Source organism: Clarias gariepinus, chromosome 5 (assembly GCF_024256425.1).
Source record: "Clarias gariepinus isolate MV-2021 ecotype Netherlands chromosome 5, CGAR_prim_01v2, whole genome shotgun sequence".
Classification (NCBI taxonomy): domain Eukaryota; kingdom Metazoa; phylum Chordata; class Actinopteri; order Siluriformes; family Clariidae; genus Clarias; species Clarias gariepinus.
The window spans coordinates 34,019,698-34,032,890 of record NC_071104.1 but is presented as its reverse complement, the minus strand read 5'-3'; the positions used below and the strand labels follow the sequence as shown (position 1 = coordinate 34,032,890).

Genomic DNA, 13,193 nt, shown 5'->3' with positions numbered 1-13,193 from the left:
ACTGGGAAAAAAAATAAAGCATTTGAACAAACTGCAGACCGACATTCTGGAAAAATAATAATCTTTGGAATGATCAGGCCATGGTGGAGCTGTTTGGTCATCATGTGCAGCACTATTCACTCTCATTCTGTACACTGTACAGGAAGCCTGGAGCCTATCCCAGGTAACTCAGGCCACAACGGCACCCTGGACAATCCATCACAGCGCTCACAAACACACACTCACTTACACACTATGGGAAATTCGGACATACCACTTAGACTTATTATGCATGTCTATGGACTGTGGGAGGAAACCGAAGAAATCCAACCAACAATGGGGAGAACATGCAAACTCGTGGTGGAAGCATTAGGATGTGGGCTTTTTCTGCAACTACAGGAATACCAGAATCTTCTTGAGACAAATGTGAAACCTCCCGCCCAGGAGCTTAAGGCCCAAATTGGGTCATGTAACAGGACCATGATCCCAAGCATGTGTCCAAATCTACATCTGAATGCCTAAAGAAAGAAGTCCAGACCTCAACCCTATGGAGGTATTGTGGCAGGATCTCAAGAGATCCTCAGTCGAACACCCTCAAACAGCAATGAGCAATGTTGTAGCCAAGAGTCTGCAAAATGTCTCCAACACAATGTGAGAAACTTTTACAGAAAGCGTTATTTCTTAAGGCGGTTTTAAATTGTTTACAGAGTTTTTTTTACGTAGAGTAAAAAAAAAAAGGGCAGATCATTGTGAAGCAGAGGATCTTTTACAGTAAACAGGAAGTAGTTAAATGTGGCATGCGTGCAGCCGTTCTGCTGTCTTGACTGTGTCGAGTGTATGTTTCATAGGGATATATTTAGGCAGCTTTAAGGGTGTAGCTTAAAAATCGCATGCAGGCTTTTAAGTAGTAAATAAAACAAACAGCGCCTTGTGTAAGTGTTATTGTCTTAGACTTTGTACAGTATATCTCGGGAGTTATCGCGACTTCTTTCCTGCGATAGGTCATGAGTGCGTTTGTCTGTTTGTGTGCATTCAGTTCTGATGCTGGTAATCTGTATTATTTGCATTATAGGTCTTCCCTGTGGTTTGTTTAATTATGCCATAGTACAAATCGATGAATTAAATTAATTAGTGAATTAAAGGAATAATTATTGGTTGATGCGTCTGCTGCACCCCAGACTGGGAAATGTATCGGAAATTTTGTTTCTTATCAGCAAAGAACATATTTGAGCCTTTTGGCCAGGTTCCCCCTGTCAGTACCACTCAGAAGTTAGGACACACCTTCTAATTCAATGTTTTTTTTGCTTAGTAACTTTCTAGAACTCAAAACTATGAGATACCACGGTACAGATATGAAGGTCAGCTAGTTCTTGCAAGAACGGTATCGTGTCAACTGCATTTGCAAAACCCATCAAGCACCATGATGAAACTGTCTCTCATGAAGATCTTCCCAGGAAAGCAAGACCAAAACCTACCTCTGCTGCAGAGGAAAAGTTCATTTAGACTCGCCAGCCTCAGAAATCACCAATTAACAACCAGCACCTCTGTTTTTAAGGCTTTAGAGAGCAGAAGTAGCGGATACATCTCAATATCAACTGTTCAAGGGGTATTCTGGATGCCTTCAGTATTGTTTTACAATGTAGAAATGAATATAAATCTTAGAAAAGAACATGTGTGAATGTTGTGGGTTGTTTTACGGACAGCGGAAAGTTCATACTATATCAGAAAAACCTAACAATTTGCTAGCTCAATGTGGCAAATCTGTATAGGGTAAAAAGTTGTAGTTAACATACAGAAATATAATAAGATATGGAAAGTAATTTAACAAAAAGACATTAATCAGAGCTGGAGGTGGCGGAGCTGAAGATGCTGCGATTTTTTGAAGATGTACTGCAAGGTTATGGTTAGGTTACTAGAAACAGAAATGAGTGGTTACCGCTGAGTCTTTTGGTCCGAATCGTTTGTTCGTTTGTCACGTGACTCCCATAGACGCTATGCCGTTCAGTACTGGGGAAAAAGAACTGAGCGATTCTTATCAATGAGGCTTCTCGTCCTAGTTGTTCGTTCTTTTGTCACGTGACTGCCATAGACACTTTGAAGTTTAATAGATTCAAAATAACGAACGACTCAGACCAGAAGATATGAGAGGTGAGCTGCTCATTCTGTTTATCATAATACGTCCTCAGCTGCAATCTGTGTTTGCACATGTGTTGGGGGTCTGTTTATTAATAATGTAACATTTTATTTTATTTCTGACCAAAAGAACGAAATGAACAAAATGATTCAAAAAAGATTCATTCATTTTGATGAACGAGATTCAAAGAACCGAATCACTAAAATGATCCTACCTTTTTATCACTATATATAGAGTTAGATGGAGACAAATGGGAGGAGGCAAAAGAAAAAGAATTTAGACTAGGAGACATTAACGTGTATGATTATTTAGCATGGTGATGTAACAGACTGTGTTTGCATCCTTGACAAAAAGTCATCACAACCACCACAGATTATCAAATTGTCCTTTTTGAGTAGTCTGGACATGAAGTCGTCTCATCCTGAGATACTGATTTATTCTTATATATATATATATATATATATATATATATATATATATATATATATATATATATATATATATATATATATATATATATATATATTCAGCAAATTTGGAATAGTATGAACATTTGATATGTGAATAAATCAAACTTTAATACATTACAACCGAAGCTTACTCATGAAAGCTAACAATTTCGTCCTGCATCATTTGGAAAAATAACTTTATGATTTGTTTTGTTTTTTTCAGGTTACTCTGTAAGTGCTGGTCACTTTCTTCACCCATACAGTATGGAGATCGTGGGTGGTGCACCCCAACATAGTCAGACTGGCAAAGTAAGTCATATGTTTATACTGTACATACTTCAAGTCCTAATTTTTGCATTTGGTTTTTCAATATTCAAAGTGATTTCTAGTATATTTCAAGCAGTTTGCAATACATGATACAGGTTTTGATAATGCACTCAAAATAACTATCCTGGCCTTGAATCAAAATCATCAGAGTGAAAGAGTATCCACGAATGAGTTAATCACATTCCTTTACACTGATCAAGAATTATATTAAACCACCTAGATTTTGGGTTCCCCTTGTGTCAGTGGGGTAACTCTGGCTCCTCGGGGTGTAGCTGTGTCGTTGTGTCTGGCATCAGAATGTTGGCAGCCGATCCTTTGAGGGCTGTCGGTTGGAGGGTGGGGTCTCCGTGGATCAGACTTGTTTGTCTTGTGCCTCTCATGGTGTTTGTTTGGCATACGGGTCTGGGGAATTTGGAGCCTAAGTCAGTGTCTATTTGCCTGATGGGCTCCATGCACAGTGAGCTGTGCATGTGTTCTGGTGGCTTTCTATCATAGCCAGAATTGACTTTTTTCATCTATTTGTGCTGCATTGGTTTTTCTGTGGGATCAGAGTGAACAGGCTAGCCTTTGGTTCCCGCGGCAATTTGTGAGCCCTGTGTGCCCATGAGCCTGTATAGTCGGTGATCTGTTCTGTTCAGTTCACCTGGCAGTGGTGTTGGTGGATGTATAATGAGTTATCTAAAATAAAAGTTTGTTTCTTTTTTTTCAAGGATTGATTGATTCATTTAATGATTGATGGATTTTTGTGCAGGTTTACATTTTCACAATGGAGGGAAATACACTAACAATCCTGAATGAAACCAGCGGCTCTCAGGTGCGTGCAACTACAATAAAACCCGCTACAATATTCTCATCAATGACCACAACAACAACAACAACAACAAATATGTTTTGCATACAAATAAGCAACACTAACAAAAATATTAATTTAATGACTGATTTTATTATATTTATTACATTATTAATAAATCATATGTAAGAAAAAAGTAATATATATATATTGCATAATTTTTTTAAATTTATATATATGATCCAAAAATGTTTACATTAGACTACAATATTTTGCATACACGATACTTTTCAAAAATGTAACATATATAATTATAAAATGTATAAAACAGTCTTTACATTTAAGCTTAATTTAAACAATGGAAGATATTTACATTTAAAAACACTTTGAAATTGTCACATAATATATATATATTTTTTACATCTTTATTTATTAAATCGCAGTTGGGCTCGTACTATGGCGCGAGCGTGTGTGCGGTCGACCTGAATGCCGACGGACTCTCTGATCTGCTGGTCGGGGCACCGATGTTCAGCACCGTGAGAGAGGAGGGGCGTGTTTACGTCTACATTAACCAAGGCCAGGTGAGAACCGATACCACGATATCTCTCAAGAGTGGCGCCAACGCTTCCTGTGTGTGACCTAAACTCTTGTGAGAGTGATGACTATAAAAGAAAGTTTCGTACATCCTTTAAACGAGTTAAAAACCATTTTCTGGTTGTACTGTGGGAGCAAGTGCGAGAACACCCATTCTGCAGATCTGCAACGCTGCAGGGCTCTGCACGAGAAATTCAAGTCAGGCACATGTGTGCGTCACGAGAGTCTGAACACAGAGAACTTTCCCAGGGGAAATATCTAACATGTTTCATTTATCTAGCCTGTCCGATCATAAGATTAAACCATATACATACAAGAGAATTAAACATTTGTCTTAACCAATTAAAGAAAGTTATTAATTGTACAATTAGTCTATATTAAGCTTAAATTGAGTACACCTGTCTAGAAGTAGAGTTATTTGTTTTTATTTTTATGTTTTTTATACATAGATTAGAATTCATTCATCATATTTTAACCTGGCGTCCTTTTTTTTTTTTTTTTGCAGTAAAGGACTTAGTGAATTATATATTATTATAAGAATAAGCTGAATTGAATTCAATTTATTTGTATAGCGCTTTTGACTATTAATCGTCATTGTTGTAAAGTTATTAATTGCTTCACACATTTAATTTCATTTAATGGTTAATTGTAACGAATTACCATTAATGGTGTATAAAATGGCAGATTAAATTCAGATTAAGACTACAAAAAAATAAGATTTCTGCCCATGCAGATTAGGCTAACCAATGTCCGCAAGTTGCCTGTAGTGTGTGAATGTGTGTATCTCGCCTTGTGCCTCAAGTCTCCTGGGATAGGCTTGTGGCCCCCGCGACCCTGTATACAGGTTTAAACAGTATAGAAGATGAGTGAGTGAGTGAGTGAGTGAGTGAGTACTGTAAGTGCGTGCAATCAAACACTGCTCTGGTTTTTATTCTTGCCCTTTTAGATCTCTTTCATCATTTTGGTTTAAAGGAGTGATGATTTAAATCAGCTGAGTTTCGTTAAAGGTTTAAGTTATGCTCGGGGTTTCAGCTCAGGTTCAGACTCAATGTCTGCTTCAATCCGGACATTCAAGGTCGTACTGATGGAACAGCCATCATGCTTCCCAGGCTCTGAGTTGAATATTAACCATCGCCGACAGCTTTTCAGATTACAAAATGCTTTGATGCGTTTTATCAACAGTTCACACAAACACAATTTAATCCTAAACGTAGCAGGACGTCACAGATACCGTGGCGCTAATGAGTAACAGCCAGCTATCTCACCCACACCTTCATCAAGCTCTCGCCTTCTCAAACCACATCCCTTTCTTCAGATGAAGTGTGGTTTACTGTCATCTATCAACATGAACAAACCCTCTTCATGTAGATTATAATCTTGGAGGATATTTCGCGGAACATAATTTTTATTGGAGGATATTTCGCGGAGAAAATTTTTATTTCAACTAAAGAAATAAATTATTTCAGGGTCAGGTGGAAACCATGTATGTCCAACACCATTACTTTTCCCGACTCACTGAGACATATTCACAAGCTCTTAATGCTTTTAGTTGGTTAAATATTTAATAAACCCGTAGATGTAAAGGGTGATCAGTATCCATAAAACTCACTAAATATGAAAATACTCTAAGGGTTCTGCCTGATGATATGCAAAGATATGCAAATATGTTATTATTGATATACAAACAAACAAACAAACAACAAAAATAGTTATAATTAGGTTTTTGATAAGAATTTGGTATTTCAACTTATTTTTATCCTAAATATATTTAACAATTAGAATAACAATTAGAATTTTTCTTCGTTTTCATTACAGATACTAATACTGAAAGCTCGACTCTCAGCTGATACTGAAACCCACCTGCACGTAGCTTCTGTTAAAAAAAAAAGGATTACGTTTTAAAATGCTTTAGAACTTTAGTTCTGCTTGAGAAACTTAGTCCAGTTCAGTAAAGTCTGTAGTTTGCAGAACTGATGTATGGTACTTCCCTCTGTGAATAATGGTCTCGGGCTGACACACCTTTCTTTTTGTTTAAAATGTTTTGCTGAACCATCTGTTTAAAATTCCTATCTGAGTATCATCTTCGCCAAGTATTTTTTTTTTGCCAGGATTCGTTTCTTGGCTGTTTTTTTTAAGTTATTTTTCATATGCTTTATATATCAAATGTATTAAACCTTCTGCTTACTTTGGAAGACACAATATGTGTGTGTGTGTGTGTGTGTGTGTGTGCGCATGTATGCACATGCATGGGTGTGTGTGTGTGTGTGTATATGTGTGTGCACGTGCATGTGCATGGGCATATATGTGTGTGTGTGTGTGTGTGTGTGTGTGTACGGCCACAAATGCATGGGCGTATGTGTGTGTGTGTACATGCATGTGTTACTTTCACCAATGACCTGCATCTATTTCTCGTAAATGTTATTTTGCTACATGAATAAAGAGTACGATGTCTTCTGTATTCCCTCATTATATTAGCGGTGACGTGTTCCTCAATGTGGCACAAACATCTCTTTTCACAGCTTAGATACAATTACACACACACGCAGCTCCTTCAGTATGAATATCAGTTAGTCATATTGACTGAAATATAACGTGGTGTGTTTTTCATTCCCAGGTGAACATGAAAGAAGCAGAGTTCATGCTGATGGGCAGCGATTCTTACGCAGCTCGGTTCGGAGAGACCATCGCTGACCTCGGGGACATCGATGATGACGGCTATCCAGGTAACACATTTAAGGATGGACACGGTATTCGTGACAGAGACTGTGTAACCGCTTAGAAAAGCATCCCTATGAGAAGATCTACATAGAGATGATAAAACTATGATAAAAGATTTTGTATAAAAAAATAGATGTTGTTTGATAATAATAATAATAATAATAATAATAAGTTTAGCTTTGATTATGGTTTACAATGTGATCGCTGATTCATGCGTGAAAATGATTCCTCATGCCACTCTTTCACAATTTGCATCCTGGAATATGTTTATCCACTTACGGGAAAAAAATACAACTTAACCTGATCATTCAGGTCGTCAGCTGACTTCATTTTATTGCCACATAACGTTACTTAGCCTAGACCTGATCATAACACTGCCCCCAGAGGCTTGTACAGTCACTAACTTCGCTTCATGTGCTTCCCTTCTTACCCTGATGCAGACATCACTCTGAAATAAGGTCAACCTGGACTAATCCGATGATCACATGATCTATTCCCATTGCTCCAAAGTCCAATACTTCTGCTTCATAGCAAACTGATGCTTCTTTCCTTATTAGTCTCTTTAACAAGTGGTTTCCTTCTAATCCTTCTCAGTGTTCTCGTTACATTGCGTGTGGAAATGCTCCATAATAAACATAGCTCTGATATCTAATCTCCATTTTTTATAACCTTCACAAAGCCTGTAAGTGATCTCCATCCATAGTTTTTTCCAACCACAGTTCAGCACTGTCCTTTAAGGTTTTAATAACGCATGGGACAATTATTAACTCACTTCCAGTCATTGTAAACCTGCTATTCTTTATTAATGCCCATATTTTCTTTATTAATGCTATTTTTTTAACATAAAATGACAACTTTTGATTTGACCAGGTAGTGTAATATCTATAGTATTTATACATCGAGCGTCTATAGTATCTATTGCATGCACAATGTCGTAATAAATAATACTACTTCTTGCAAGAACAGTATTGTGTCAAATGCATTTGCAAAACCCATCAAGCACCATGATGAAACTGTCTCTCATGAAGACCTTCTCAGGAAATCAAGACCAAATCTAAAATCATTTAGAGTCACCAGCCTCGGAAATCACCAATTAACAACCAGCACCTCAGATTAGAGCCGTTATGAAGGATTTATAGATCATGAGTAGCTGATACATCTCAATATCAACTGTTCAAAGGGGATTATTGTGTATGCTGGATTCTGGATGTCTTCAGAATTTTTTTGCGATAAAGAAATAAAAATCAGAAAAGAGCATGGAACTAGAGGATGTGTCCAAACTTTTGACGAGAAGTGAATGTCGAAATAAAGCTATATATATATATTCTTTCTGAGGAGCATCCTATTGATCTTTATCTATAAAACTAAAACCAATATGGTATAAATGAGTAGCCCTGAGGTCTGAGTTGACTCCCCGAGTGTAAAGGATGTCTAGGTCTCCTGGGGAGATGAAGTGTAAGAACCATTACTGATTTGATGTGAAAACATTGTGGTTTAGAAGCGGCTGAAGTTCAGATAAACGTGGCACCACAAACCAGTCTTTAACCACACACACACACACACACACACACACAACCTTTTTAAAATAATGCACCAGCTCAAGGACTGACTCAGACGTCCTTCTTTAAGTCATGTTTCTCTCTGTCTTGCTCCCACTCATTTTACATTCTCGTGTTTGACTCTTTTTATACTTCTCTTTTTCTGGTTAACGTTTGAAGAAGTCCAACACAGTTTTGAGTCAAAGTGCATTTTTCCTTCCTTTAATATGCATTTAAAAATTTTTTTTTTACTTCCTGTATGCTGATCTTTGGAGTGGTTTTATTTATAACACTTCAACTCAGTTTAACTCTTAATTTTTTATAAAGGAAGAACTAAAGCTTCCTATTTATGAATATAAATGTGGTTTGTGGCCTTCTGTTATTCAGAATGAAAACCACAACCATGGTCTCGATTATAACCATACCATTTCATTCATTAAGTGCTTTTTTTTTTAATTACATTACATGCACTGAAATTATTACACATGCAAGCATTGGTCAAGTCAAACCAGGACTTTTGATTGTGCAGAATAACAGATCACAGTTATAAGAGTGTAAAAAACTCTCTTTATTTCTCTATATAATCCCCTGATACACTAATGCACTTATCCCAGAGTTTCACTAGGGCTTGGATATCATCCAGGAAGAACGTTGTCTCTTGTTGTACACCGAAGCCATGATCGGACTGCTTGCTTTATGTCTGACACGCTGGCCTCCCAGGAACTCCTTTAACTTGGTGTTCCACAGACACATGCATTTCTTCCGCAAGCTGGCAACAAATTATCTGTTGATTTTCAAAGATCAGACGTTTTACTCGCTGAGTGTTCATGGGAATGATTGCAGCAGGCTCTGAGACACCTCAGCCATGATCGATATGCGGCCATTTAAAGTCAAAGTCAAACTTTATTGTCGATTCTGTACAGTAAATACATAGAGAGAATTGAAATGACGTTACTCTGTCCCTTACAAAGAACACTAAGTACAAAAATTTCAATGTAAAAGAACAAACAAAAAAAACACTTAAATAACACAAACTAAGATTATCACTGTCAAATGTTTCACTAAGAGCCTCATCACCGTACTGTGCTTTAAGTCTTCTTTAAATGTCAGTCAATTTTACTACTTCATTTAAGAATATTAGCACTAATGATATATTGCACATATTGCAAAATGCATAACCCTACAGTTTAAAAAATATATATATTTAAATAGTCTTGACATGCATGGACAGTGTCTCTTTAGTTCTTCTTTGCAATGAACTTTCTCAGAAAAGAGTCGAAGGTGTGAAACAGTATACACTAGTTGTAAAGTCATGCACTTAAATACAGAATAGAAGTGACTGAGACAATCAAGCCCTTGAGAGTTAACCCTCTTATTCCTTTCAAAGTAGGATTTTTAGTAAATCTAATACAACCAGATCGTCTGGCGTTAACACGTCAACATTTCCAGGACAGCTCTTGAAGATAAATAACTCTGTAACTTCTTGTGTGGTTAGGCATGTTGTTAACGGCTGTTGGATATGCGTTATGTTTCAGACGTGGCCATCGGAGCACCACAGGAGGAAGAGCTGCGTGGAGCTGTTTATATCTACAATGGCAGAATGAGCGGTATAATGTCCAGGTTCTCACAAGTACGTCCACAGTGCTGCTGACACTCACATACAGTACATTAGGATGTGAGACATTTTGGAAGGTTTTGTCTCCTCCTTTTGTCCTGCTGTCCCATACTGAATGCTCAGAGCTTTTTCAACCCTGGAACCCTCTTACCGCTTCATCTCTGTGTCTTTTGCCTTATATTACATCTGTTATAAAACACGAGTACTGCTTTTTGCTGGACAATAGGAGTTTAAAGAATGTGGAGGGGAAAATATATATTAACATAAACTGATTTTTTTTTGTTTAAGCATGTTTTGGCAAATCGATATGGTATAAAAGAGGTTAAACACTCCCAGACCCACTGTTGTGCGAAAAATCTAATTTGGTATAGTGACTCTGTGGAACATCTCTGATTATTTTCCCGTGAAAGCACATCCTGTTTTGTCCTTTGAAATTCTGAAAATCTGATAAAATGAAACAAATTATAAAAAATATTCTGGCATTCAGATGTTTGAGATGTCTTCTTCCTTCTTATATCTGCTTAATACAAGATTGTGGTCAAGTATATTGTATGTAGTTATCCAGCAAGTGATTAGATGGAAGATTAATGATTTTATATTTATATATTTTTATAAGCATCAATAATCCTAAAACAAAAGTCAGATTCAATTATAAGATTGAAATAGAAAGTAAAGTATTTATTCAGCAATATTCGTGCAGTTAAACTGGTCAATGTTAGCCTCAGAGTGGCTTATTATGTGTGTGTGTGTGTGTGTGTGTGTGTAGAGGATAACAGGCTCAGATCTCGGCCGTAGCCTCAGCATGTTCGGACAGTCCATTTCTGGAGGCATCGACGCCGATGGAAACGGCTACCCCGGTAACGCATTTCCTCCATTACTGCATAACTTTCGAAAGGGAAGTCACAGATATGGAACACGCAGTGCAATAAATATGGGGGTGATGAGTTCAGCAAGAGAGAACGTAGTGATTTCAGTACCTCATATACATACAGACAGTCCCTGAACTGTACGATGGTTCCACTTCTGATCTTTTGACTTTACCCAGAATTGTGAACATTTTCCAGGTTGGTGATATATACTGTATGGTACAATTCTCTGGGCATATTTAACCTGGGCTACATATTACATTGATAATATTATTAATATTATAAAATATTACAATTAAATACATTATTGATTTTGATTATTCTGTGTATATATATATACATATTATATATACTACATTAATAAACTTTGTATAGCCATTATATAATAAATGATCTAAAATATATATTTGTTATTAATTTATCATTGAATTAAGTATTGTATAAACATATTGCCCAGCTTTAGAGCATGTTTTCAGTGCTGTGTTTAACTTAGCAGCAGCTACAGGATTTCCTGTTACATAGAGGCCTGAGAAAGAACCCTTCATGCTTTTCATCAGACAGTTTCACTACCATCTTTTCACTACCATCTCTTCACACAGAACTCCATCCCTTGTATAGTTTTGTATAGTTCACAGTTTCGTCCCTTTTCTTGTGATTTTGTAATAAATGATTTCCTTCTTTTCACCTGACAGACATCGCAGTGGGAGCTTTTCTGTCCGATGCCGCAATGGTGATCCGGTATGAGCATTTCTGATATAATCAAACATCAATTCTCATACGTTTTAAACCATTCTCCATTTATACTATCAATGCATATTGTTCACCTTCAGCTTACCAGTTTATTTTTGCACTAATTAAATTCCAGTTTAAGCAAATAGTAACCAGAGGGACATTCCTAACTCAGAGTGTGAACTGCTGTTAGTGCCGTCCCTGCTGCTATCCATCAGTAAAAACACTCCGTTGGAAATGATTTAGATCGGATGTTTGTTCTCTAGGACTCGTCCGGTGGTGACGGTGGAGGCGTCGTTGTTTCTGCCGGTCAGCGTGAATCGATCGGTGACCACTTGTACTGAAAACGGTGTTCCTGCTGTGTGTGTGGAGGTCAGCGTGTGTTTCAAGGTCCAAGGAAAAGCCATACCTGGACTTATAGGTGAGCCCCGCTTCCTGATCTCATTTAAACCTTTAAAACAAATCTGTTGGTAGGGAGAAACGTTTAAAAAGAAACAAAACCCCTTATTCAATCCCATTTCAGTTTAGTTTTTAGTATAGAAGAGTTAACAATAGACATTGTCTCAAAGCAGCTGCACATGTAAAAAAAAATTAATAAAAATTGGATATAAATGTAAAAATAATCATTTTATGCGTCATTGGTTTGTCCCATTATGGTCCTATGGTGAATTTATCATAATTATATGCACCACTGTAAGGGTAATGCATTGCCCCGCCCACTTTAACCCTTACAAGTACCAGTATCAGTACCTAAAAAAAAAGCACTTAGAGTAAAAAAGTATGGTTACATATTTGCGCATTTTTTTAACTGTATTTGTGTTTTTTAAAGATGATTTAATTTTATTTGTACACTGTTTATAATCAGATCGCTTTATTATTGCATGCAAAGTAACTTTTTATATAAATTAAGCGCATGATAAAGGCTGGAAGAGACACGGTGTGAGAAAGTGTCACCCTCTAATCAATTACACTATCAGGGCTTTGCTGAGAGAACTGACGGTTAGATGAACTTATCTCTCCTTTACATCCCGCACACAGCCGTGACCGTTACAAGTGTGTTTTGTGTGTGTGTATAATATCAAGGCCTGTCCTTGCTGCTGGTGTGTTGTACGGGTAAGGAAAGGGAAACATGGCCATCCACACGCTTGTCTTACCTGGACCAAAAGAGAAATTTGCCAGGGGGTAGTGACTATAGGTTTTATTTCCACTTCCATTCTCTGTGTCCTTGTGTGACCTTTGTTATCACATGGGTTGGTCCCAGCTGAAAGTTCGTTAGATGACCGTTAGATGACAGGGGGGCAGGACGTTCCCATCAAGCACTACCAACGGATTTAATTTCCTTTTCAAAACTAAAACAAAATGACTGACATTAATGATAACAGAAAAATGCCAGACAATAATACACCATTTACAGTGATACATGTAGATCGATGGGTATTGCCTCTGTTTACACT

The 13,193-nt window shown here is 37.2% G+C and overlaps 1 protein-coding gene across 1 annotated transcript in view; it reads left to right on the top strand.

Annotated features, from left to right (window-relative positions):
* The window catches only part of itga4 (integrin alpha 4), a 40,159-nt gene that overhangs the window by 8,522 nt on the left and 18,444 nt on the right, over nt 1-13,193 (top strand). The window contains exons 7-14 of the mRNA XM_053496148.1: nt 2,786-2,871; nt 3,641-3,703; nt 4,123-4,260; nt 6,888-6,996; nt 10,065-10,159; nt 10,911-11,001; nt 11,703-11,748; nt 12,006-12,160. Coding sequence (XP_053352123.1) covers nt 2,786-2,871; nt 3,641-3,703; nt 4,123-4,260; nt 6,888-6,996; nt 10,065-10,159; nt 10,911-11,001; nt 11,703-11,748; nt 12,006-12,160 — 783 coding nt within the window. The remainder of the gene's footprint in view (nt 1-2,785; nt 2,872-3,640; nt 3,704-4,122; nt 4,261-6,887; nt 6,997-10,064; nt 10,160-10,910; nt 11,002-11,702; nt 11,749-12,005; nt 12,161-13,193) is intronic.